Source organism: Opisthocomus hoazin, chromosome 1 (assembly GCF_030867145.1).
Source record: "Opisthocomus hoazin isolate bOpiHoa1 chromosome 1, bOpiHoa1.hap1, whole genome shotgun sequence".
Taxonomy (NCBI): Eukaryota; Metazoa; Chordata; class Aves; order Opisthocomiformes; family Opisthocomidae; genus Opisthocomus; species Opisthocomus hoazin.
The window spans coordinates 137,274,082-137,301,650 of NC_134414.1; the positions used below are offsets into that span (position 1 = coordinate 137,274,082).

Sequence of the window (27,569 nt, forward strand, 5' to 3'; positions counted from 1 at the left end):
CATTTAAATTTATTGCACTATACAAAAATTTCAGCCTTAGAAAAAGTACTGAAAAAAGCTAAGATAAATAAAGCAGCAAATTTTAATTAACACATTAAGCTGATTAAGCATCTCACCGTAGTAAAATACTCCAATATTTTGGTCCTACAGAGCTCTGCACCTTCCTCTCCCTTTTAGTATAAGCATGGCTCTAAAAGCATCCTTAAACTAGACTTTATTTTGTCATAGTAGCCTTCCCCTCTCCGCATTGTAATCACAGAGGTTCTTCAGGCTGTAAGAGAGACCTCCTTCCTCCCCTGTTAGCAATAGTCCCTGTCACCTCCGACCTGCAGGTTCTCATTAGGGGTGGTCATCTTAACACCCACCTAAGCAGCATGAATCAACAGTGCCAGATTGCCTTCCTAATGGAGATGGCCATTCTGAAAAGCTAAAGGTTTCAGAGGGAGACACTCTCATTTTGACTTTACCGTTTAAAAAGTGCTTATGGATCTTGTATGTCCCCCTAAACCCTAATGTGAAACAAAAATTAAAATGTCAGTCCTACTGAACTTTCAGTTTCCCTCTAGAAACTGGAACGAGTGGGTGTAAGCTTAAAAACAGAAAGTAAGATCTTTTTCTCGACTTCATCTCTCAGCTATTTATCAACTATTTAATATTTCAAAACCAAAATAAAACCTAAACAAGGCAACACATTGCACAGAGCCTCCTTTCATGTGACTGCAGAAAAATTAATGACTACGAAAAAAGAAACAACCGAAAACCCAAGAAAAACCCCTACAGTTTTCCCATTTCCAAAAATAAAATTAAACTGCTATTTGCAATGAAGTTTTTAGTTCAGAATTTTGTAATCAAAATATGTATAGGAAACTTTCCCCTGCTGTCCAAGGGAAATATTTTCAAAGGGAAACCAACTCCTACGTGGTACACCTGATAAAAGAGGAGGACCAGAGAAAACAAAGGCTGCAGCTCTTCTCTGTACCTGCTCTTTACTATCGTGCTTACCAAATGTCCTTCTGCTGACATTTAAGACAAAAAGGAAGAACACGAAAGGCCTGGGAAAAAAGGAAGCCAGGCAGCAAAACATCATGCAAAATCAGAAAGCCATTGGCAATAAGACATACAGCACCGGGACTAGATGGTACCAGCCTTTCTGTGATTTAACGCAATTGAAAAATAAAGATCAAACGAAGCCCTGAAACTTTCTCCTTCATCTGATACGAAAAATCAGATGCATTACCGCTGGCGACAGCTGCAGTTTGTTGCTTGGTCTAGAGCAGGAAAAAACAACCCCAAGTAGTCACAGAGTTTCTGAGCTGCTGCCTTCAGCGTTGCACCAGCCTACGGAGCTCCAGCAAACACACACCCACTGCATCGCAGCTGCAGCTCGGTTTCAGCCATGGAACACCGTGTGACCCCAGGCAGAGCGCAGGAGGCTGCCTAGCCCCCCATCATGGGACGCGGAGGAATTGGTGGGAGGGTGGCGAGAGACACTGGGCGACGCGTTCCTGCCTTCTGCCACGAGCACAGAGCACTGGGCCCACTCTGACAGCAAGCTCTGGCACCAGAGCAGCCACAGGAGCGCGAGGCGGCAGCCGAGCTGACCAGCTGTGCCGAGAAGAGAGTCACTAGCTCGGATGTGCTGCTCTGCTAACATGGCCGAGCGGCTTCTGGGAGTCTAGTCGTGCTGGAGCTCTGCGTGGTCCTGCTGCTTCAGAGGGCCACAAGCTGCGTGCGCTACACCACAGATGCTGTTCTACAGGGCAGCAGGTCCCTCCCTAGCCCTGACTCTGAGCAGGACCTGCAGTTCTCCTGAACGCGAGATCTACTGATCCCAAGGAGACGTGGATTTCACTAACGATGCAAAAGAGAACCAGCAGTGTTTCTCATCTCACTGACTGTTTTTTAGACTGGAATACAGCTAGATGACTCAACATACAAACAAGTAGTTATTTGATAGAGCAGCTTCCGAGTCAAGGAAACCAGATGATGACTCAAACAATTAATCTCAACCCCACATTCGAAAAGGAAATCCCAGACTAAATGGTTATGGAGCACTTGTAGCAAACAATAGCTCGGAGCAGTCAGAAACAACAGTATTAATGTGTGGGCACTATGTTTATGTGGTCCATCCTAACCTTGGCATTCCTGCCTCTGCGTGCGTTGGGGGACATCTTCCAAGCATTTTTAACTGTTACTTCACAAAATATAGGACTATGAGCCTTCTTCGCATCTGAAAGTTAAGACTGGAAAAATAAATTGCAGAAATGTCAATGAATATTAGAACAGGTCCTCTTTTGAATCCCACGCTTTTTGGATTTTCTAAATCTGTTAAAAAAGAAACTTTAAAAAAAAGAAAAAAAGGAAGAAAAGAAGTAAGTATCTTTTCTTCATTCTCCTAAAACTGAACTGATGGAAATTATATGGGCTGGCCCCTTTTAATGCCCTACCCCATCGATATATTTAGGGGAAAATTTAACAGTTTTTAAAAAAGAAAAATATTAAAACTTTACTCAAAATCCAGTTCTGCGACTTGCAGATATTTTCTTCCCCAGACTTCAAGATTTTTTTTCATCTCCATTATACAGATTTTTCTCCAGGTTTACTACAATGTAAGGAACAGATATATAAGCATTTCCTCACAGTCCTAGATTTTATTGTTAATAATAAAATGATGGGTACTATAAAAAGTCAAATAAAAACAATATAAAACCATGGCCATTAAAGTATTATATACACACATAACAGAACAGCTTAATATAATTGTACTCCTATCACAGTTTCCTATTGTATGAAAGAGAGCATACTTTAGTACATAACAAAGATTCTGATTTTGACTTCAAAATAGTCACTTTATATTACTACAAAGATATTAAATGAAATTTTTAATAAGCAATCCTCACATCCAGATGTAATCCCTGATACGTTAACTGCACAGAAAGCACAACTTTTGGGAGCAACTGTAAACCACAGAAGGAACAAATTATTTCTGATGCAAATTCTTATCCAGCAGGAACAGAATGGCTTCCTAATCTCCAGGTTGCTTTTGAACATAGGTTCATTCTCTCACCTCAGTTTTTCTTGATTTTTTCATTCCCATATCTTGTGTGAATACATGCTGCAGAAAGTTTTGCACGCACTTTCTAAAACCTCCTGTCTTCAGCGTATCCAACACAGATATCAGATGTTCATTTGTACTGATACAGCAGCCTCTGTTTACAATGTTGTGAAAGATTTATTCAGTGAAGCAGCATCACACCCAGTTCAGAAACTCATTCCCAGGACTTTCTATAGCGCTCTGTATGGCACAAATATAATTAAGCATATGGACCTTTTTTATACTAATGGCACTGAAATGAAAGCACTTTAGAGTTAAACTGTACATCTGGAGAGGAGGACTACTGTGATCTAATTGTGGTTCATAAAAAATCTATTTTTAGAAAATAGAGGACTTGAGTGCAGCTTCCTTTACATAATGTGCATTGACAATGCAAACCAGCCTTCTTCTTTTTGCTTTTCCACCTGCAAAAGAATAAAACAACTGAAGTTCATACATCATAAATTTCCCACAGACTTGCTAATTAGTGCTGACTTGTGTAGGACTGCTATGTATCAGTTCACTGATACGTAACAACTGACTGCCATCGGCACCACAGAGGTAGTCATACCACCTACTTTAGACACCTCGTTTAAGTCACATCTACCTTAAGTATTCCAAATTTCCCCTCTAGAGATGCATACTGTGCTGTCAGGATAGGGAGTCTTGGACTCTAATTTTGTTTCTCTTTATCACTCCTAATTTAGGTTATTTTGGACATCAGAAAAGACTGCATTAATATGTCCTCATGGTTGCTTTCAAGCATACAAACAGATCTCTGACTGGTTTACCAGACTGTACTGCTGTCTAGAGTCCCCCATGAAAGCATCTCACTGTAGTCTATTCTTCTCTTTGCACATCAGGAATCAGAAATCTGGATTGGTGATTTTTCTTTGCATTGGGATTTATTTATCCTTCAGCACCTGACTTGCACGACGGCTAGGTAAGAGCCTGCTTGCCTCTTATACGTGGCTCTAACAGTGCATCATAGCGATTACCTGAAATTCTCTGGAGCCACCAGTGAAAGACTGCCAGAGGTTCCCAGTTCTAACATGTGAAGATGCCACAGCAGAAAGTGTAGTTACAGGATTATTCACTTATAAATAACAGCTCTGTGGCAGCAAACAACGAATGTCACTAGCCTTCAGGTCTCCCTTTAGAAATTGTCCAGAATCCAAACTGCCACGAACAGATTACTATTAGCCTCAGCAGATTTAAGGTAGGACACAGCTCCCCCCCTTCTTTATCCAAGTTGTTTTTTCCTTCTATAGCACCACAATCAAACTTTCTGGATGAAGATTTTCCAGTCTTACCTTTGGTCTTTGGCTGACAGGAGTTAATTTCACACTTTCTGATGTGGCACTTAGAGGTGAACAAGGTTTGCTAGAGTCGCCTACAGACCTGCAGATATTCAAAATGAGATTGAAAAAGTGAAAAATGGAAGTGACTACTAGAATCATGTCTCAGATCCTGAGTTAGGACCCCTCATCAATAGTCTTCAACCACCTGTATAATTTGTCTTCTGTCATATTGCGGCTATTTTAAACACAAACAATGGAAGCTGTGAAAAAGCTTTGTCCCATTTCCACAGAGCTGAGTGTCATGAAGTCAGGGCAAGTCCATGTAGCCAAAGAAAAACATGGCAATTTTTCCATTGTGTTCAAGTTCTGCTGCATGGGTAATGAAGATACTATAAAAATGAAACAGTAAAGGGTTAACTTTTACCTTCTTACACTGCTCATGCTGGCAGGCGAAACACTATCTTCTTTGGAGCTGTCCGTAGCAGATGCCACAGGAATAGACACTTCAATTGTCCTCCTCGCATTTTCTAGGCAATAAATAATAGCTTGATTCTGATGAGAACACAGCAACATTTCACAACATTCATTTCATTTTCCCATTTTTTTGAGAAGCATCACATAATTCTTCACAATAGCACAGAATATACAGAGCAGACATAAGATATCGGGCTGAAGGTCTACTCAACCCATACCCACTCTCCAAAAATGGCAGATATTGAAAGCAGATACTCAGAGCAACTATGGACAACGTGCATAGATATAGAATGATTCTTCCATGGATAAACCCTCTGGCTTTTGGCAATTGGAGGCTTAAGGACTCCGGTTTCTTTACTTTATTCCTTTGAGATTTTACTGTTCATGCTGAATTTATGTTACAGCAGTCACAGAAGTGTTAAAAGTGTTACGATCCCACTGCATGAGTCATTTCATATGCACCTGCGTGCATATGCACACACACGTGGTATTTCCTCCCCCTCAAGTCCTTCCCTTCATACATCCTCTGTGGTTTAGGAAAGGGGAAAGGGCGGGTGTATGTGCTCACGCACAGTTCTGCCTGTAACTGTGACAACTCCATGAAAAGACAAGGCAGCCCTCAGCCGCTGTAGAGTATTTTTGTTTATAGTTACACAAGGCAGCTAACCTATGACCATTTCCTTCGCTAATTTATCTCTTCACATGCCTGGAAGCTCCAGTTATTTCCTTCTATTAGCACTGGCAGTAACTCAGCAAGGTAGGCTGATGGAAAGAGCACCCAAAAGACCAAAAACTAAAATGTGGCTGAGAACTGGACAACCACTCTGCTGTGATTTTTAGAAGCCTAATGTAAATACTTAGTCTTTTTGTAAAAGATTCTCCAGCAGAGAAGACTGATTAAAAAGGCTAGTTCTGCCCATCAGTGTCTATGTAGCAGAACTGTTCTGAAGACAAGGACACAGCAAAGAACAGATTTACAATGAAGCACGGTATTTGCTGCAGACAAATTACTAAAACTAACTTTAGGAGTTTAGCTGGTGTGCTTTTACCTCTCTGAAGTAAGAAGTGTTTGTACCACACAGTCATTAACAGCAAGCGTACTACTGATCACAACCGCTGATCCAATCAGATAAGGACAGAGAACTCCCAACAGGGGAAAGACACTATCTTACTAGTTTTTGTTTCTCCTGAAGCTGGGTACTTACCAGTGTAATTTAGAGATGGGGGCAGAACAGGAGATGTCATCCGAGGGACCATATCGGCAGCAGCTAATTTCTGCTGGTCTATTAGCTGCAACAGCTTATCACGTGCTTCTGCACTCTGACGATTCAGCTCCGCTATTCTTTCCTCCAAGCTCTTCGACACCATGAGCCGAGTCTACTTGGATAATGGGATAACGACTTCCAATCAAAATCTTACAATGTACACCTTCAAGGAGAGCATGCAATATATTTGAAGTACTTCTACGCATCTCATTTTCAGACTGAAAGTAAACATAATCATATAGCACCTCCTGTGGAAAATCTGATTTTGTCCTTTTCACTTTCCTGTACCTAGGTCCTTAACTGACTAAACACAGCAATATTTTAAACTGGTCTTCCTACAAATAGGAGAAAACAGTTATTGTCTGTATCACTAAAAAAAAAAGAAAAAAGAAAACCCCCAAGCATCCAGCAATTAACCATCATTAAGAAAACATTTAATCACAGACACATGTATTCAGGATGGTGTGGGGAAGCAAAAGCATATTTTTAGCAGAAGTATCCTGGAACTCATCTTTAAACCAGGTTTTCACCTACTCTGACCCCTCCCCCTCCAGCAACTGCTTCCACAAAAACACCACTTTAAAAAGGCTGCATCCTCTTGTACAAAAATACTAACCATTACATGACTTAACACAATGTGGAAAGTGACAACACTCTCCGCCTACATTTACATGAGGAAATTTAAAATCTTTAGGATCCCTAACTGAACAGTAATTTAGCTCCTGCGATGGAACAGAAGTAAAGACAGTAGCAAGGGTAGGGATTAGGCATTTCTGAGATGTTAACTCCACTCACTGGGGTGCCACTGAAGAGCTGCTTAGCTGCAGATTAAAGGTTTTCTATGTGAACTGAAGCTTTCAAGTTCTTTCTTTCCCTAAGATTTTGGGATTTTCACCACACAACAGGACAGACAAGGCAGATCCAACTAGTACATACACTACAATTATTTGCAAGAGATTTACTTGCACCAACTGTAATCTCATGGGCTTTTGTGTTACAGTAGCAGAAGAGATACATGGCATGGATTTAAATGCATATTTACAAGCTTGACAAGAACCTGTGGGTTGGTGCAGTGCTTTCACTGTCAGTATTACCTGAGCTACATCAGGTATACCTGATCATGTTGCAATCACATCTCTTTGTGCAGCATAACCTTTTCCTAACCTTACAAATGTACTCCACGCTTTTCGGTACTCATCTACAACACAGGCCAAATATAAGAAACCACTGTTGAACTCCTTAGGGAATGATAAAAATCAAAGTCTTCAAGCAAATGAATGAAAAAAATATTTGTTCTGCTACTCTCTTCCTTAAAAAAACTGTCAACAGGGAAGAAGAGGTCTTAAAGCATCAGCAAGCTATGGGAAAGCACATCAGTAGAAAGGGGAATCCAGCCTTCCTTTTCTGTTAAATTCTCACCTGTCCTTGTGAAGAGTCTGGACTAGGATTTGCATTTTGTATTGGGTCTGGCTGATGTAAGCAGTCACTTGTGTCTTCAGAGAAGCCTCTGAATTTGCTCAGTTGAGCTTTAATTAGAGAGTTCTGCCGCGTGAGCTCAGCTATCTGCCCCAGCAGATCACCGTTTTGAAATAATTCTTCAGCTGTGCCATTCTGTCTAGTGTCACTTGGACAAGACAGACTGATTTTCTTGTAGGAACTCTCCAAGTCTTTGTCTGCAAGAGGAACTGGTTGCCTTTGAGAGATGAGACAGTTTTCCTTGGCTGTGCTCTGTGTTCTCTGGGAGGAAGGTGAGCTCCTTTCCTTGCATGCTTCTCTTTCGGCGTTTTCAGGAGACTGAAGAATGGCTGTACCCACTACAAACAAGAAATAAAGGAACAGTAAGGAAAGAGATACACGATTCTCATCAAGGAAACTAACAGCGACTTTATTGCATCAGGCTACTAATAATCAAGCAGGAACTTGAATTGTAACATCTAGCCTGAATGGTGCCATCTTGCTGATCAAAATCCCTCTATTCAAGATCCTGCTGCAGGAACTCACCAGGTTTAGTATTCCTACTGCAAATAGTCTTACATTTACATTATTTAATTAGAGACTAAGAGAGAAGTCAGAGAGAAGAAGATAAATTGTCTTCAATTTCTTATCTGATAGATCAAACACTACTTCTTTCTTAGTCCTCCATTTTCCAATATCCAGTTACCTTACCTAAGAAACTGTAAGTTTGTCTTTTAGTTCTGATATTCACACTGGGTTGGTAACAAAACTTTTAGAATAATAAACCAAAATAATATAAGACTTTTTGCATAATAATAAACTAGCTATTTACTCAGCCCGTAAGAAAGGGGAAGCACTCTGGCCAACAGAAGTCGTTAGGTATTTTTTGTGGTCAAACCAAACCGTTAGCAATCAGATAACACACCACACACATATGGCCAAGTACATTACAGCACTGCTGCTACACGTTACGTCCAAGCTAGATTTTGTGATCAAAAACAGATGTTCTATGCTTTATATACCAAATAGCCCACTCCTTCCCAAGCTTTTGCCTCTTGAGCAGAGCATGACATTTAAAAATTGACACATAAATCTGTTTTGTGTGTATTTTTTCATAAAAAAAGTTCAGGAAGTTTAACATTTCTTGAACCATTTAGCATCCTTAACAGTCTTAAAAGAGTAACAATACATTTGTCACACAGCTAAACTATAGTGAAGTCTAGGAATATAGTTTTATATTCTTGTTTCAAACGACAGACAACATCTGCCAGTTCTCTATGGGAGTGAAGCCAGACGTAGTTCACTTCCTCCTGATTGATTATGTGCCTCCTTGCACCATAGGTGACCACCAAAAGCTGAAACTAGATAGAAACTTTCAATTGTCCTGCCAACTTCCTACATCAAAAGGACTTTGGGGATAATGTTCTGATTTTGAAAAGACTCACAAAGCAACACAGCTGAAAGGGGGAAAAAGAGGAGGAGGGAGGGCACAAAACCCCACTACTGTGCACTACTTCCTGTCAGCAACCATCAAGCTAGCCGTAGACACAGTTACCCATGTCTCGGCAATCGAGGGTCACAGAGGCCTAGCACATTTAGCAAGAGGCATGTTGTTACAATGACAGTTGCAGGAGGAAACAGCGAATTTTGAGAGTCACAAAGGGAGAGTCACCTCCTTCTGCTCACTTCATTAAGTTTAAATGAGAAATACCTTCCCTAATCAACCCTGGTGAACCTTCTTCCTCCCAACAACCAGAACTGAGCTGATGACCTATAAAACTCCTCAAGCCTATGGATTCTGACACAAGACTGAGTTGATCTGGTTATCCAGCACCACACAATTTCACCCAAAACTTCTTCAGCCACTTCGTGTGTATTAAATGAAACCCAACAGAGATGGGCTCCCAAAGATTTCAGAAAAACCTCTGCTGGGAAGATTGGCTCAAAGAGTAAGCAGCCTACAGACATCCCGGTTTGTCTGCAGCATGGGCTGCAGCGGCACTGAATTTCCAGTCTTCAGTGGTCCCACCATTAAAGGTCATGGAAGCTGGATTACACCATGAGCAGATGGAAATCTGAGATGATGTGCTGTACGTCACAGACAAAGAGCTACAGCAATCACACAGAAGTGACAAGCAAAACCAGTACATAATAAAACTGCCAGTCTGGATTGCACTGACAGGACTGCAGATAGTAGAACAACTGCAGGGGACAGAAAATCTAAAGGAAATCTAGCAACAAGCATAGAAAGACAAGAAATGCATATCTGGGTGCAGAATTCCAGATATAGGGCCAATATGTCTAAGCATACAGATTAAAAATTTTCCACAGAAAATGCACCTCCAAAGGTAGTGCGAGATTGAAACAGCAGCACACTACATAGACTCTCAAGTCTGCTACAGCCAGAGATCTCACCGTTCTGGAGGGGAGACAATTCCTGACTGCTCTTCTGCCGGGGGGGTGACAACAGCACAGCTGGCTGGAAGACATGAGATGGCAAGCTTCTACCAGCTCCGGCACCACCTGAAGCACACGGTCTCTGGAGAAACTTGAAAGGAAGTTCTTCCTGGGGGACTTTCAGCATACCTTCCCTGTTGCCTGCATCGGCCCTAGGCTCAAAATAGCTCAAATCAGGTTGTTCTAATGAAAGAGACAAAGCGGAGATTGCATTAAAAAAAAAAAAAAAAAAAAAGGAAAAAAATGAGATTTAGTGCAATAGGGAAAATTCTCAGTAACAACTCTTACGTTCAGGTTTCTGAAAAGACAGACTGCAGTATGTTCCCTACACACTGCTAACTTCCTTCTGATCCCCAGGTACAGACCTCTTTCACAGGAACATAACACAAATTTTCACTGGCCTTAAGAGCAAGAAGAGCCCTTATATGTAGCCTCACAATTTTACAGTACTAGTAAGAGATCTGTTTGTAGTCCATGCAGAAGACTTACAGACAATTTTGTTCAGGACATTTGTTCCCCAAACAGAAGTCAGTAGAAAATTAAGCAGAGCATACCTGACCCCAAAATGCAAGAGACAAAAAGCACCCTTCAAAGGCAAAGAGCCAGAAGAGGATGTTCACATAAGATATGGCTTGTGGTTCACACTACTGAGGTTCTGAGATTGAACTTAAAATCTGGCACCCACTACTCAATGACCGTGGCAAGAAATGAGAAACATCTTCCTGCCCGGTTTCACTGTACAGAACTGCATTTCCAAAGTATCCTCCTCACATGCTTTTTGTCACTATGATATGCCCCCCACTCCTCTCTCAGCCACTCTTGTCTCTCCCGAGAAGCCCTATGTTAACTTACACATGGCTTCTGTGCTAAAACTATCTCAAATGTTTCACATACAGCCAGATGCCTTAAGGGTACAAGAAATCTATTTCTGAAGGAGGATGAGGAAGAAATATTTTCTGTAACTTTAGGAAGCTTTCCTTTCAGGAAGATGCCTTTTCCTGAGAAAAGAGACCAATAAGGAAAGATTCGGAAATTCTAGTCTTGCAGAATTGTTGTATAGGAGGGTTTGGGTTTCGGTTTTTTGGGGTGAGATTGTTTTATTTTTGGGAGGGGAGGTGTTTGTTTTTTGAGTGGTGTTTTTGTGATTGTTTTGGTTTTATATTTTGGGGCAGGATTTTTTATTTGCTTTTACAAAGCCTGGATAAATCACAACAAAGGGATCTGGTATGTGGCTTCTTCCAAAGAACCCCACAGAAACAGTCAGGAAGAAAGTTTTTGACCATAAAAACAACATTTAACTAAGGAATCCAAATAGCTCCGAGGAATCTTGGGACTCACAAGGAGTTACTGACCTTGAGAGCAAAAATGATGTATTTAAGCAACCAGTCGGGAAGACAGGTGGGACAAAACTCCATGGTGAAAGAATGCAAAAAGTACAAGATGAATCATGTTTGGTTAGTTTGGTCACCAATGCTACTGGCTTAACTTAGCCTGCATCTATGTTGCATATCATTCAGCTGGTCATTCACCTCCATATAAACTCACAAATAATCAAGAAACAGACTTCTGCCTAGTTAGCTAACAGGGCAGCTGCCGTTTCTGGTCAGCAGCGACCTCCAGTGTCTTGTTGGAAGAAGCAATCTCATACTGTCAGGCTGCCTGAGCAACAGAAAGGTGAGGATCCTGATTCAGTTGGGTTTTGGGCTTTTTTAGGACCCTCAGAATAAACCTGACTTTGTAAGACATCTTAATGAGGGAAGGCTACTTCCCCCCTACATACACACTTTTTAAATATAATATATTACACATCACTTAAGGGTCAAGCCCAGAACTTGGCTAAAATGTTAATCCTGAAGTCCTGATTCAGACAGAAGGATACCCATGGGGATGCAATACAACCCATATTATTTTTAAAAAATAATCCGTAGCAAAGTGCTTGTGCTCACAGCAAAACCAATGGCAGATGAATCTCCAGAAGTGAGATTCACGCTCACACAAGAGGTATTTATTCAAGCAGACATCTATTCAATACCAGATTTTTCAGATTTTTCCACTACAGGGACAAACTAACCACAGCTCCTGTTTCATCCTTCACACATACATGCACACACCTTGGCTGTTTGCTGGACCTTTGCTTGCAATTCCAAAATGGTTTGGACTTTGTTCTCTTCTAGATTCTACCAAAGGCAGGCCTTTAAATGCTTGTGTGAGAGAGGCCAGCTGTTCCTCTGTTACCGTCATGTATTGCTGAAGCTGCTTCTAAAGGAGGAAGGGAAAAAAAGAGAGATACAGAAATTTGTATTCTAACAACATGGATTAGAAAACTGTATACCACATGCAGCCCTGAGAAGAAATTTGGCCTCAATATCACAGCATTACTCTGTAGGATTCCAGTGAGGTATTAAATATTAGTGTTTCCATGTTTCTCATGTATTTTCTCTCCTGACTCAAATTATTTGTTTTGCCTTCTCTTAACTCATGACTCCACCTCCTCTCCAAGGCTGCTTTATTGCTTCATTCCCAAATGCAACCGCTGAACAAATCTACCTCCTCTGCAAACTGAAAAAAATAAAATGTAGTATTACATCTAGTCTACTCTGCTGCTCCAGGAGTGCTAACAGTATAGAAATGGGGAGAAAGATGCTTAAACTTTCAGACTGATAAAGCAAAGCTCAGTTTCACGGAACTAGCATTTTCTCAGGCTTTGAAGTTAAACATCACAAATGAAGATAAAATAATGACTTTCCAAACATTGCTTCCCCCCACCTCATACCTGCTATTATAATTCTCAGGATCCCACCCAATTTTATCGTTTTCCTTCTGTTTATTGTTAAAATCTCTTGAATGTGAGACACAGCATCTCACCCCGTATTTGCAACACAACTCAGTATTCTAACAAGCCGTCCTGATGGGTAAGGAGCCAGTGGCGCTCAGTACCTGCATCGTGACGTTTTCTTCCCTCACTAGAAGTATTTCTGCAGTCAGAGCATCAAGCAGTTCTCTGTGTTCATTCAACATCTCCTCATGCTGCTGCCTTATCACCTCTTTCTCACGCAGCTGCATTTCACTCTGAAGAGGGTGAAAAAGTTAAAAAAATGCTATAAACCAATACAGATTCATATTTGGAAACAGGAATGGGCCCATATCATCATACTGTAACAGGCCTTCCCACTGTTGCTAAATTGACGTCATTACACCACAACACTGCAGGTAATCCTACCTATCCTTCTCGTTCTGTGTTTGCAACTTTTACAGGGTGCAACTACAAGTATTGTCTCTCAGCACGGATACTGTTTTTTAAGTCACCGAATCTTCATACAGTAATCAAATAACTCCAGGTGTGCTGATTCTTGTCAGTATCCTGTGCTACTTGTGTCTATTGTTTAGTCTCCTTAATTCATTAATGAAGACAAATAGGTTTATTTGTTAAGCAATCTGCTTGGGCATGAGGCAAAAGACTTTATTGTAAAGAATCTCTTGTCCCGAAAGATATTATCAATCTATTGTTTTAAGATAGGCCAATGCAGTAGCCAGGCTTCCTGTACAAGACACAGACCAGTCCCTTCCACCTCTAATGGGTAAATGGAATACATGACTGCCACTTTTTGGACTGCTGTACCTGAAAGCATGGAAGCTACAGAGTCACATAAACACATCAGAACTAGCAGGTGGAGCCCTTCCCCAGATGGGGAATAAGAGAAATACATCCCATATCCAAAGCACAAGAGATCCTGAAAAGCAGCTGGGGTGCTCTTTTCTGCCGCACAGACAAAATTAGAGCATGAACTGCCCATAACACACTGTACATTATTTTCTGCTGGCATTGGGACCAGAAGTGAAAAACCACCAAGGAAGAACTATTAAGACAAAACAGCTCTGCAGCCACATGAAGTCAATTAATAAACAAACATTTTTGAGAATAAACCACAGATACTGTCACTAAACACAAAGCATACCAGAGACAAGCCATCCATTTTCTGGTTCTCTTCCACGTGGAGAGAACAGCTTTTCTGTATTGATCCAAGTGAAGCAGGCTGGCACAGAAAATGGAAAAAACATAGACAGTCCTATCTTTATAGAAACCAAAGACAGCACAAAATAAGAACTTAACCCTGGTAGCAGTGATGAACCGTATCAATGCCTTACATCATCTGGATGAGCTATTTTATCTACTCATCCCACACAGTGTTAACCTAGTCTTGGAGGAAAAGACCTAGTCCTACATGCATGAGGTAAGTGTCAGGGTGAACAGCTGTAGACATCCATTCCTACTGCTGGGTAGGCTTTGGGTCTGGTATACTCTGAAAGAAGTATCTTCACTCCAGCCCATTGCCAGGTGTACCTCTGATCTCGTAAACTCTGTTTTAGCACCACATCAAAATATGCAGAAGCAGAGACAAGAGAACATAGCAGCACAGTTTCATGTAGTATGCAATTATACTAACTTTTTGCCCTGCGAGTCTGGCAAAGAAATGGCATTCTTAGTAGAATGGGGGGAAAAAAAAATCACTCTAACATTCAGCAGATGACACTGAAATTCATTTAGGAACCAAGTCAGGCTCATCTACTTCCCTTTTAAGAATATCATATAGCTTGGAAAACATTTCAGAAGTTTCTTTTTCCCCTCCTCTCTAGCCTCTTTGTATTCACTAGCTTCTTCTAGGAGGAGCTGATTTTTAAATCACTTATTAATACAACTTGCATGAAAGATTCATTAATTCAAGTTTCTTGTCCTACTTTTTATATATAATTTTGAGAATAAATTAAGCAACATCCTTGATCATAATTCTTCTGCATTCAGCTTTTCTGCAGCAAAGCTGGAAAATATTTTTTTCTCCCCAGAAGAGGAAGGAAATCTTTCTAGAACCTTCAAGACCTCTTGAAGACTGGTTGTTTACCTGAAATCAGAGGCTTTTTAAATATCTGCTGCAAAGTCACTTTCTTGAAATGCATTGCCAGCTGTAATTCAGGCATCGGAACTTTGCTAACTCTCCTGGCTAGGCAAGACAGATGGTGCACAAGAGCACTTGATTTATTCCTAGCATTACAGGGACAAGGTTTAAGGAAGTACTGAGACAAGCTGTGCTTCTTCTCAGTGAATTCTCAAATTCTAACTATAAGCCTCCATGAAAAGGGGAAAAGTCAGTGAAGATTATGGATGCACGCTGTCTATCTCTAGCAACTCTGAATATAATTAACCACACTTTATAGCTTGAACGACTGCTGTGTATTTCTACTCACAAACTTAGGTAGTAAATCTAAAAATTTGCAGACAATTCTGCAAGCAGCAATCAACTCCCAGAAGGAAGGGATGATAACACGTCTATTAAAGGAGAAACAACATCATAGAGGTGCTCAGTAAAAACTGGGAATACAAGAGTCAGCACACATCTTTCAAAATAAGTAGTCTCCTTAAATTCTCAGACTCCTTGGCCTTCTGTCTGCATATGATAAAAGCTCTTAAGATACAATGAATGTTACATTCATAAAGAGAATGTAACAACTAAGAAAGAAAAAAAAAAATGACAAGGAAAATCTGGAGTAGTTTTGGAGGAAGCCTGAGAGTCAAGAATAACTCATTTCTGTGGAACACAATTTAAAGACAATCTAAAGAGGGTTATAACTGCAATTATAATTTCAATTTGATGTTATTAAACTGATGTTTTCCTAATAAATGGAAAACATTCTATTGGAAGTCCACAAGATCCTTCCCTGTAACTGCAAAAGAACCAAATTTAATACTCTGCTTTGGTATTACAACTTTAATAGAGAACAAGCATTCTTTACTTTCAACACATAAGATCTCCTCAGCCAAGCTCCATCTTCGCATGGTAGCGGCTTTTTACTGTTTAATTGGTTATTTAACATCTGCTTCCGAAGCAGGTCTTAATCAAAATAAATTCTTCCATATAGATTAAATACAGGGTAATACAGGGAATAAATTGTTATACATCCAGACAGAAAAAAACAATTCAAATTTTAAAATAAGGTGTTTTGGTTTTTTTCCCCAAATATTATACATTCTGAAAAGGAACCAAAATAGGACAGTTCCACATTCATTAGGAATCTCTGCCTTTGCTATTAAATAGAGCACTGGGATTTAGATAACATATTCTGCTGCATCTATTAAAGAGCACAGGAACTGCAATGATCTGGTTTAAAATTTCACATAGGCCCAATGAATCTATGAGCCACTGCTGCATCTTGAGTAGCTCTGGGTTAGAAATGAAATGAAAACCACTCTTATTCTTTTTTATTTTTATAAAAGGAGTTCTATATGGCTTACAGGTAGTCTTCTATGTGGAATTCCACTGATCCCCAGTGGATATCCCCCACGTCATTCTTGCTTAAGGTGAAATTACTGCCATGGAGAGAAAAAGAGAGCTAAGGAATCCCTCAAAGAAAATCAGGGATTTGGGTCCATTGCTCTAGTGGAAATAGCATCATCTTTGGGAGGCAAAGCAAGAAAATAAATTTGTGAACAAGGCTGTAGTTAATACCTTGCTACAACTCTGAACGTATTTAAATAACAAATTTAAAACAATTTCAACTGGTATCTTCTGCTAATAGTCAGAGGGCGTCTCACTGCAGTCAACTCCTCCCTTTTCATTTGGGGTACCTGTTTCTAACAAACTAAAAGTTTTAACCCTGATTGCATTCATTCCCAATATAAGCAACGATAATCAGACTTCAAAGTAAACTGACTCGGAGCCAGGAAAGACCAAAGTTCATATCTGTAAAGTAACTTTATACCCTTTTTCATTCACTCTACAGAAGCAATTCAAAATCATCTCACCTCTTTGAGGTAGCGCATCAGACGACAGAGAGCATTCACCAGTGACAAGGTAAACCCGGTGAGGCCTTCCTTTCTCTCAGTTTTTTGAACTTCACGACCTGTACATCGCTCATATTCCTCCAATTCATGCTCCACTTCATGTATCATGCGGTTGAGAACATCTAGGCTGGATTTGTTGTCCCTCTGAAGGTTAATGGGGATTGAATTATCTGAAGAATCATCTCTCCTCTGTCTTGAAGAGTTCTGTGCAGTTTGTTTTCTTTTCACTGGGGGGAGGGGGCAGCAAAAAGGTGTCATTGGAGTTTCAACCTGTACAGAAAGCTTTGCACTACCAGTGAAATTACATTGTTTATTGAAGTAAATCAAAGGAGAGGCCCCCTCTTGCCCTGAGCTGAAATGAACCATCAAAGAACATCCCCAGTCATTCCAGTGATTTTCAGATCATCAAAACACACATTTTCTGCCACTAAATTATTACCTCTCAAGTATGACTGGTGCTTTTATCATAGATACCTGTTTATACTTTCCTCCTTCTCAGCTGAAAGCACAGAAATAATTTGCCAGCGAACAGCCAGTGAAAAATATCAGCTGCTTTCAGGTCTCGTATTTAGCGAGCAACTCTCTTACAGCAACCCTTTCATGCTACAGTTTGTACCTGATGGCAGTCCCCACGTACAAATGTGTGTAGAATATGGGGACTGAAATGCATCATAAGACTGTGCAGCATAGAATAGAAAGCTGTATCAGAAACAGAAAAGAACTCCATGGCTAGCAAGGTAACAGGTAGCATCAAAGGGCCATATTTACGGTCCCCAGAAGCCTATGGACTTTGCTTCGCCAACGAACGTGCAGAATACAGGGGAATACGCTACACAAGGGGCTGCGGATTGTCCATCCTTAGAGACGTTCTAGACTCAGCTGGACAAGGTCCTTCCTAATCCAACTTTGGAGTTAGCCCTGTGATGACTTCCAAAGATCCCTTTCAACCTACATTTTCTTATGATATTAAAGACCTTGGTCAAAAGGTGGTACATTATTTTTAAAAGTACTAAACTTTTTGCTGCAATTTGCTTTTGTTTCCTTGAGCTCGGGTTCAGCACTTGTCTCACGGTGTAAGTGGAGTCTACAGTCTCTTCTTTGTCTTCATTCTGAAGTTTTGAATGGATTCTCTTGACTACATTGGTAGCGTTGAGGGCTGATTTAAACACAAACCAAAACAAAAAATACACATATGAAATATTTTGGGTGTGTTCTTAATAGTAATATGTCATAAAGTATATTATTAGAAGAGCTGGCTTTTTAGTCTGGAAATTCATCCGAGTCAAACTAGCACATCTCCGTCTCTCACCCCCATGCAAAAAATGAATTGCAGACAGGATCCTGTGAACAGCCTAACAACCCTTGCGAGACTGTGACTTGGCAAATCCAACCTGACTGATCCAATGATGAAGAAACGGCTGTTGGAGTCAAAGGCACATTTGATTCCTGTGATAAGGTAATTTTTCTCATATCCTTTTCAGCCCACAATGGAGAATTCACCAAGGAATTTTCTTCTCTCAATAACCGAAGTAGCCTACATTCAAAACAAGCATAACAGTGAATTGTAATAGAACAATAGCATGATTCTAGGTTACCTCTACCGTCTAGAAAGAGCTTTTTACAACATTTATAACCGCTCAGGCAAGGTCCCTGCTCACATTCATTCCCAGTCTGAATCTTACAACAAGGGGTTTCCCTAGAACCCAGAGGTCAGGAAAGGAGGAGAAGGGGGGAAACAGAAAAAGTAACTTCATTGTACCCATGCAACACCCATTTAACTCTATTTCCAGCGTTAAGAAGGTGGAAACCCGAATCGATATATTTGTACTGACCTGTCAGAATTGATGCTGGATTTGAAATTCAGAGAGTTGTGGTGTCCATCTTCTGATTGACAGATTGATAATGCTTCCTCTTCCACTTCATTAAGAGCCTTTTTAGGAGACAACAAAGAAAATAAAATGGACTTCAGAGCCATTTCAACTTGTCTTTAGGAAGAAGTTAGAGATCATTTTTCGGAAAATGCTTCAAGGAAAAAACAAAAACATTTGTTTCAGTCTCTACCTCCAACAAAACAAAATATTAAAAAAAAAAAAAAGAAGAACACACCTCTGTGGGAAGAGTTCTGGGGGACCTTAGTACCTAAAAAATACTGATACTGACAATTACCTCTGAAAATAACACAGAAAGTGATTAATTCAATATCCAGTATCTTATTTGGATGATTTGTATTAAGTAAGACAGACCACATACACTGTAGGATAAAAAAAGCTTTAAAGTCTGTACCAAAACAAATACAGAGATACAGCAAGCAGAAGATGGAAAATGCAACTTAAATTCTAGCATTTCTAAAATTTCAGCCATTTGACATTACAAGCGAAACAACCTTGTAACGAGACCTGCAAAATTACATTTATATCCTATGTGTAAAATGCAACCAGAACAAAATACAATCCTACATACCAGATTCATAGCAAAACTTAAGCAATCAGATTTGGAATTTGCATTCCTCAAACTACCAGGTTTCTGCGCTGCTGGGTAGGCCTCACCATAGAGCCTTTAACTATGATTTTCATAGGCACATAAGGAAATTAAAGTCTCACAGAAGCTCAGCAGACAACTATCAGTACTCATTTCTTTTAAAAATGTAAGCCTATCCTGCAGCATGCATCCAGTGATACAGCTTACAAAGATTCTACAGTTAACTCTTCATATTAAAAAACCCCACAAAATAAATACCACATCAAAATACCTGACAGAGCAGTATTGAAACTCACATTGCAGATATTTGTGCAAGACAGTAGGAAACAGGATTAGAGAACTGTGAGAATATGACATCATTACTTTCACTCCCACAGCCCTTTTGGTCTTCACCAGTGAGCTGCTTTCTGGGAGCGTCATATGCCCGTTCTCAATCCACAGTGAGCACTCCTGGTACAACTCATGTTATGAAAAGAAAACAGAACACAAAGGCAATCCAAATTAAATTTTAAACAAATATAAACAATTTATAAACTTTTTAAACAAATCTAAATTGAATCTGAAGTATTAAAAAACTTGTAGGACGACTCAAGGCTGTGGAGTTCAGCAGGGTACATTTACACGTGTGTTATCAGAAATAAATTGGAGCCCAACTGGCTATACCCCCATATATGCAGGCACAATCAGAAAATCAGAGGCATATTTCAATATCTAGCAGTTAGTTATGTGACACAAGATTTGTTTTCTTAGTCTGTAGTTACTTTGTTCTCTTGCTGATAATTCCAACATTTGAAAGGGAGAGCTTGCTAATATGAGAGCGCTTCTATGAGACACAAGATGTTTGTTTCTGATATTCAAAGGTTAAGAAATGAAAAAATCATGACTCCCAGACTCTTGCAAAACAGATTCACATCCATTTAACATCATTTTCTACATATGTTATCAACACGGTATACAATACACAAAACACAGGTTTAGGTCTGCTTGGAAACTCTACCTTTGAATATTCATTCTTTTGTGCAAACAAAAAAGCCACAGGACATGCGTGGAACAGAATACACATTACCTGGGAATCCATGGCAGATTCACTAAGGACAGAAAGCTGAGCGGGAAGACCACATTTTTGTACAATGGGTCCTTGAGATGATTCTAGGTCACAGTTAGGAGCCATTGTTACATTAGGGAAACCTAGAGGAATCAGACAAAATAGGGCAGAACACAGAAGACTCGGTCTGCAGTATGTCACAGGACTTTGTACCAAAAAGCAAGCTCCCATACTTTGCACAAAAAGGGGTCACAGGGATGTATGTCACTTCAAACAACTGCCAAAGGCCAGCCATAGAGTTATCTTAACACATTCGGCCATGTACCAGGCTTTTCTCCTTCTCACCTGTGTAAACACGCTTGTGCAGAAGCAGCACGTAGGATGAAACAGTCATTATAAGCAAAAGAGAACAGCAGCCTACAAACAAAAGAATCTAAGCTTAAGAAAGCCAATCCTGCCTTTCAGCAGTGTAAGGACCCATAAACCAGGATAAGAAAAGCCTTGCTCACAAACTGATGAATCTTCAACAATATGCAAGAGCAAGCAGTCAACCCATGCACCAATGTGAACCAGAACCACTACAGTGGCTCGAACTGGTGCTCTGTATAGGCGGATAGCTGGGCTGTGGAAACAGTGAGTGTCAGGTATTTCACAGTAAGTGATCCAAAATCCCACAATGGACCGATATAGTAGAATAATTGGCCATGGCTTGCTGTCCCCTGCCATGGGACATGTTATACCCATCTGCGTTTCATCCAACATGAACAGGATCGATCATACTATGTTAGAAGATGACATGAATACAGCTAAAAAGAATACTTTGCAAAGAGAGGCTATTTATGCAAAGCAAGGAGACAGTGTTAAATGCACTACCACATGTAAACGAGATGGTCTACCTGTTCGCGTGCGAGGAGCATCCCCAAACAAGCCTTTTGCCACCGCCATAACCTGATCAGGTCGTTCCAATACATCTTGTAAATGGTAATGATCAGATAGAATCTGAAAGCATAGCGTATAAGGCAATATTTCATACTGAGCAGACCAATTTTTCCTTTTTTTTTTTTTGGTATTGTTCTTCTGAACAGTTAGCAAGAGAACAGCCAACAAGACAATGTTTGCAACGTTGGTACTGTGCAATGAGATCCTAATTAAGATAGATCAAAGAAACATACTTCATTCTGAGTGACCAGAATTCACCTTGTTTTTCTGAGAAATCAAACAGTTGTTACTTCTGGGGCCCCCATCACCACTGACTCTTTCTCATTAGAGCAAATCCTTCCCACTCCCTTCTTCTGCTCCCAGCCTGACACAAACAAGAAGTCGAGGGTTTATGACACACTTACCAAAACGAACATTTATCTGGCAATTAAAAAAAAAAAAAAAAAATCAGCGTGCATCCTCCAATCATTTGACCTCAATGTTGCCGAGTCAAAGAACACTTACCTACATCTGACAGATACCCAAAAACTGCAGCATTTGATTAGATCAATTCAGGCTTCATTCGGCCGTGACTACTGAAAATCCTGCCTAAAAATTGAGCCACATACCGCCACAAAAGTTTCAACAGACATAAACACAGCTGACTACATCTGGCACCAGAAGATGTTTTGGGAATCTCTGCACATTTCTCACAAGGCACAGCTTCTGTGCTCAAGGTCTCTCTCCCCCAGTATCTGAAGTCCATCCCTGGCACCGTGACAGCTGCCTCCTAAGGAGGGAAGCCCTGGAGTGCAAAGCAAGAGGCACTGAGCTACTGCGAGCCAAATGGAGCTGACTGGGGACATGGCTCCATGGGCAGAACACGACTCAAAATTCCGCACTGACTTGTGGTTTCAATAACAAAGCTGAAAATGGCAAACTAGTAAAATTATATCCCACAACCTGGGAAGAAGGTAGATTTTCTTAAACACTTCAGAGGAGACCAGATATGTAAGTGACCTCCGTTTCATCGTGGTTAATCAAATTTAGCCAGAAACACTGCAAGCACTTCAGAAGATCCCACAGACAAGACAAGCTCACGTATGCTCTCCAACACAAAATTTGAGAACCGAGTGAGAATTTTTGCTCCCACAGGAATCACAAGAGGGACCGGCATGCAGCAGTTTCGGAGCACTATATGCTGTTATCTCCCGAGTTTCTTTCAGTGTCCACTGATAAGTTTGAGGGTTTATATTCAGCCTCATTCAAAAAGTTCGAGGCAGTGGCATTTCACCTGTTTCCCCCCCATTCTACTGTGCTTTGTCAGGTCAAGAATTTTTCCTATATACCTAGTTTCTATGTCTTTCTAGTCTTCCAGGACTGAATTACACTGCAATGTTACACTTCTCATAATCAATTCAGCAAATCAGTGAATATTCATCTTTCAATCCTCTCACATATCTACTTTTCCAAATCACTATTCAGTTTTCACACTTGATACTAACTGAATCTCATCTTTCCATTTAGCCATCTGATGTCAAAACAATACGGGTTTTTAGACAAACCCATGCCAGATCTGCAGAAGGAAAAAAAAATGAAAAAGAAAAAGCAAAGTTTACCTGTTTCAAAACATGATGCCTTTGTCTAAGGCAATTAAAACTAAGGTGATGTCTTTAATCAGACAAAAATTATCCTGATTATTTGTTTTCAACCTCCCTTCTAGATCTCTTTCAGACTCAGCAGGTTCCTACGCTTCACCCTCCTGCTGAACACATTATGAACATTTTTAGAGCATTGCTCCCACGGTAGATTAGCTCACATTTGCTTGTGATCAGCAGAACACAAAGTGATACTAGCTTCTAAACCCTCTAGGCCCACTTACACACCTTCCACAAATTCACTGAGTGCTGCACCTTGTCCCAATTCAGTATCACCTATGAATTTCATTCAAATTCATCTTCCCTCCTGTTTCAGACTGTTACTAAAGATAATTAAACTAGACTAACCCTAAAAATCTCCCCACTATGACAATCCATTCACCACCTACCCTTCAGTGCAATACACTAACCTTATTTTAAAATAAGTTGTTATAGGACCAATCAGTGTGGTACCTACACATTCACAGTTACTGAGACTAACTCATAATATTTTTTCATTCAGATTTTTAGGCAGACAAACCCCCAAAATATTAAAATTTTGCTGATCCATTTTATGACTTTTGCTCTCTTTCTCTTCAACCTACAACTACAAGAAAAAACACAGTAGTTGCAGCATCTTCCTAGTTTTTGTCTCTGAGTCTTTCGGAGTTGAGTAGGATTCAATGGGCTTGGGAAGCTACACCCTCACAGAAGTAAATGATCACCAAGATAACAGAGACAAGAAGACAACCCACAGTGGTTGTGCTCTACTGGGAGACACAGACTGAAGAGCCTGCCTAGCTACTCTGAAGAACAGGACTTAGCAATTAGCCAGTTTTAAGCTATGGATAGGCAAAAAGGGTGACTCTCCTCCATCTAATTTTTTCTCTACACGCAAGAAGATGCCAGTGTTTCAAGTACCAACAGCCAGATAGGTTTCATCATGCCTGGCATCATCTCCTTTTGTCTTCCTATCTGGCAGAATCTTCTCTCACTCAGAAGTAGACACACAGTATGTTGAATAAAGTCATCTCTTAAATATGAAGGGGAAAGCCACTCAGGAGGAACTGAAATTTGTGCATCGTCATTAGAAATGGCAACAAATATGGACGACTATTTTCTAACCATGAGTTTCACATCTGTGAAGTAACAAAATCACATAATAGGTAATCCAGCCAAATGTTAGAGCGAGTGGTCTAATCTACCTTTGTGACATATCATTTATTTCTGCATGGAAGTATTTTTGAAACCAGCCTGCTATTACATTAAGGAAATTTGTATAAGAGTCCACAGCTTTTCCAAATGCTCCATTAAAATGCACTTGGCAGTAAAGTATGAAGATCACAAAGGTCAAAATTAAAGTCTGAGGCTTGATTAGCACAATCTCCTTAACACAATAATTCTACTCTGATTGCAGAGAAAACAGGTGTCAGTCAAGAAACTAGAAGGTCATCTTCAGTTCTAAGTACTGTCATTTGTTTCTGTCTGTGCTTGAACGTGGTCAGAGATCACGGAAAGACTTCTGAAAATTTACAAAAGATGAAAGAGAGAAGAGGTCTGTGATGGTTAATCCATGGCACATTTACAGGACTACTAAATCACGCTTATTTTAACTGCAAGGCAAACTTTGTTCATCATCATTCTTCACCAACAATTCTCAGTTTGTCCAAGTGCTGACGAGTTCTGAAAGCTAATGTCTTGAGATTAGTTCTCATAATATATGGCAAGGAGTCACCTGCCATGTGAAACAAAAGGATGTCTACCACTGAAATCCCTTTTCAGACAGTGACAGCTACTGTCTGTTAGCTAAGCTTAGGTTTGCTGCTACAGTCCAAAATTCAAAAGCAAGCTAAACATTAATATTTTCAGAGTGCTTCAGAATGCCTAGAGAACAAGCATTTTGATTCCCAGACGACCAGCTTGTCTGACAGCAGCCATAGCTCCTCAACCTACGCTGTAAGTTTTCTTTCCAGACAAGCTCTTCCTTACCAATTTTTTGCCTCACCCTCCCCGCCCCTACGACCCTGTTTAAATAAGCAATGGCAGATAAGGGTCTCCCTCCCAGAAACAGAAATGTTAGTTTCCATCAAAGAAAAATACTAGACAGAGGGAGGAAAAGGCACGATAGCAGTAAGAACACAAAGAACACACATCCTTTCCATAACACACAGTTTAACTCTGCAAACAATTCCTGTTCAGACGCAAAGAGGCCTGCAGAATTACAGAGAGCACAGCCAGGCAACAAGGGTCAAATGCGCAACTGCACAGATCAGTTAATCTGTTACACAGCCTATTCCACTCACTGCACTCGCCCAACACATAGAGGAGGGAGAGCGTACGCATACATGAAGTCAAATCAGCCAACAAGAGGAGCAAATGTTGACCTATGAGCGAGAGCAGTTTTCCACTACTGTTGCAAACCATCTGCAGCAGGCTGAAAGCGCAGATCTAACTCTCACCTCACGCATCAGAGCCAATTTCCTTTTCTCCACAGAATCGGCAGCCAGTTGTTTTTGCGTCTTCCCTTTTCTTTTCAGCACTTTCTCTTGCAGTTCCAGATGTGCCAGTGCTTTGTTTTTTGATTTGTGTATTTCATGGCGATGCAGCTATGTAAACATGAGAGAAACGATTTCAAAACCAAGGGACAATCTAAAGCAAGATTTGCAGGGTAACGCTAACAAACTCTTCTTGATTTTATCATTCACGCGCTGAATACTATTTATGTTAACTTCATGGTAGTACCAACGACAGCCTCACAAACATCTGGAAGTGTCCAACGCCATCAGTTCCAGCCAAATTTAAAGTGGCTCCGAAGGTGAACGGGGGAAGACTCCCAGTTTCCATCTGCCCTACACCACTGACTCAGTAAGAGTTCCCTCAGCTGCAGAGGGAGGAAAAAACCCAAACTCTACCACCGACAATATGCATAAAAAGACATATGCATTTTCCTGATTTAAAACTAATGTCAATCATCAGAGATATTCTCTCGCTTCTTCTAACAATGACATATAGATATTTATTTTTTCAGTTTAAACACAAATTAAACATGTGAGGTGCTTGCTAAAGTGTCTGGAAGCTATCAAGCCAACTATTTATAGAATCAAGTCTCTCTCTGCTATTGTGTCCATCTGTCCTGACTAGCCTGTCAAACTTTCTAAGCAACAACAGCACATACTGCCTACTCCATCTTGGTAATCAGTGATACCAAGGAAAATAAAATGGAACTCACACATTTTTGTAATTAACAGGTCATTCAGTATACAGAAATGATGTTAAATTGTTTGAATGACAATTGAGTATCCTCAGAGTTAGAGAGATTCCTACAATCAAGCATGTCTTTCAGTCCTTCCAGCAGAGGCGAGAGACGAGGCTTCAACCACTCCACTAAGTTTTTACATATTTATGCTTTTATGACGGCATTCACTTTATTGTAATAACGAATATGGCTACTGCTTCCCAAGGGAAACAGAAAACTGAAAAAAACCCAACTGCCATAGCTGGGGATGCACGGTATTTTAAAGAAAGAGCTAACACTAAAGCGCCAGTATTTTCAGAAGCTTAAGAAGGGAGATGAAACACTGGCAGAGAATGCCCCCACAAGCAGGGTAACCACTTCTGCTAGAGAACCAGCTAAATCTCCTCGCTGGAGAGAAGCGGCAGCGACCGGTATTCGACTTACGATCTCCTCGGGAGTTGCACGGTGGACTGTCAAATCCTGGACGGTGCTCTGCGAACGGGAACCGGAGAACGCGTCCAGAGCCCGAACAGAGGACAGACAAACCGCCCTTTCGTTAGAAAACGTTCCAGGCTTCAACCCTCTAACTCACAGCACACTCAGCACAAGCCCCTGCGGGGCTCCACTTTCGGGGCGCCGGGAAGGACTCGGCCCTCAGCGGGGCGGGTCACCGCCAGCCCCGCCAGCCCCGCCGGCCCCGGGCGCGCTCGGCTGCCACCGGGGGCCCGGCCCCCACCGCCGCGGGCGCGAGAGCGTCACGCCCACGCCACGCACACGCGGCTCCCGGTCGCGGCACCCCTCCCCTCCCCAGCCCGCAGCCGGGCCGGGTACGGCAGCCCCCCACGGAGGCTTCCCGACCCTTCCTTCCCCAGCCGGCAGAAGGCCGCGGCGCGACCGGCGCGGAGCGGCTCCGCCGCCGGGCCCGCCTCGCCGCCCGCAAGCTGGGAGAGGAGCGGGAATTGCCGCCGAGGCCGGAGAGGGCGCGCGGCGCGGCTCGGCACCTGGGAGGGGTGGGGGAAGCACTCACGTCCCAGTCCCGCTTCACCGCCGGCCTCCGGGGCCCTTTCCTGCCGCCGCGGGGCCGCGGTCCGCGCAGCACCGACATGGCCGGCCCCGCCGCGGGGACGGGGGCGGAAACGGCGGCACGGCGGAGGCTCGGGAGGCCCGCGCGCGGCCCCGCCCGCCGTTGCCACAGGGACGTGACCGTTTACGTGCCCTGAGGGGAGGAACGCGGCAACGGCTCTCCCCGCCGCGCACCGCCCCCTCCGCACGCCCCCGCCCCGTACCTCAGGCCGCGCCCCCGCCGCCAGCCCCTCCAGGCGGGCAGGCGCCCGCTCGCGTGTTCCGTGAGGGAGCGGCCGCGGCCCCGGGCGAC

The 27,569-nt window shown here is 41.6% G+C and overlaps 1 protein-coding gene across 6 annotated transcripts; it reads right to left on the reverse strand.

Annotated features, from left to right (window-relative positions):
• SPICE1 (spindle and centriole associated protein 1) lies at positions 1-27,348 on the reverse strand. Of its 6 annotated transcripts, XM_075437521.1 has the most exons (17): positions 27,222-27,348; positions 26,639-26,686; positions 25,419-25,565; positions 21,301-21,403; positions 20,426-20,547; positions 18,714-18,811; positions 18,273-18,415; positions 17,897-18,037; positions 16,843-17,108; positions 12,984-13,115; positions 12,158-12,305; positions 10,005-10,229; positions 7,554-7,948; positions 6,075-6,246; positions 4,820-4,922; positions 4,408-4,495; positions 1-3,519 (listed from the first exon to the last, which is right to left on the reverse strand). In XM_075437521.1, the coding sequence occupies exons 1-17, from the start codon at positions 27,297-27,299 to the stop codon at positions 3,466-3,468; spliced, it is 2,463 nt and encodes an 820-aa protein (XP_075293636.1). In that variant the 5' UTR covers positions 27,300-27,348; the 3' UTR covers positions 1-3,465. The 6 variants fall into 6 exon arrangements, with proteins under 6 accessions (XP_075293636.1, XP_075293646.1, XP_075293659.1 ...); XM_075437531.1 differs by lacking the exon at positions 17,897-18,037; XM_075437544.1 differs by lacking the exon at positions 10,005-10,229.
• Between the last annotated feature and the right edge of the window lie 221 nt (positions 27,349-27,569).

What these genes read in the sequence shown, in the direction of transcription:
- SPICE1 (XM_075437521.1), bottom strand. Translation starts at nt 27,299, where the DNA reads ATGTCGGTGCTGCGCGGACCGCGGCCCCGCGGCGGCAGGAAAGGGCCC. An exon ending in TTCATCATTGGATCAGTCAG is followed by an intron (nt 18,038 to 18,272) that starts GTTGGATTTGCC and finishes TGTTTAAATCAG; the next exon opens with CCCTCAACGCTACCAATGTA. An exon ending in CTGTCAGCCAAAGACCAAAG is followed by an intron (nt 3,520 to 4,407) that starts GTAAGACTGGAA and finishes ATTCTTTTGCAG; the next exon opens with GTGGAAAAGCAAAAAGAAGA.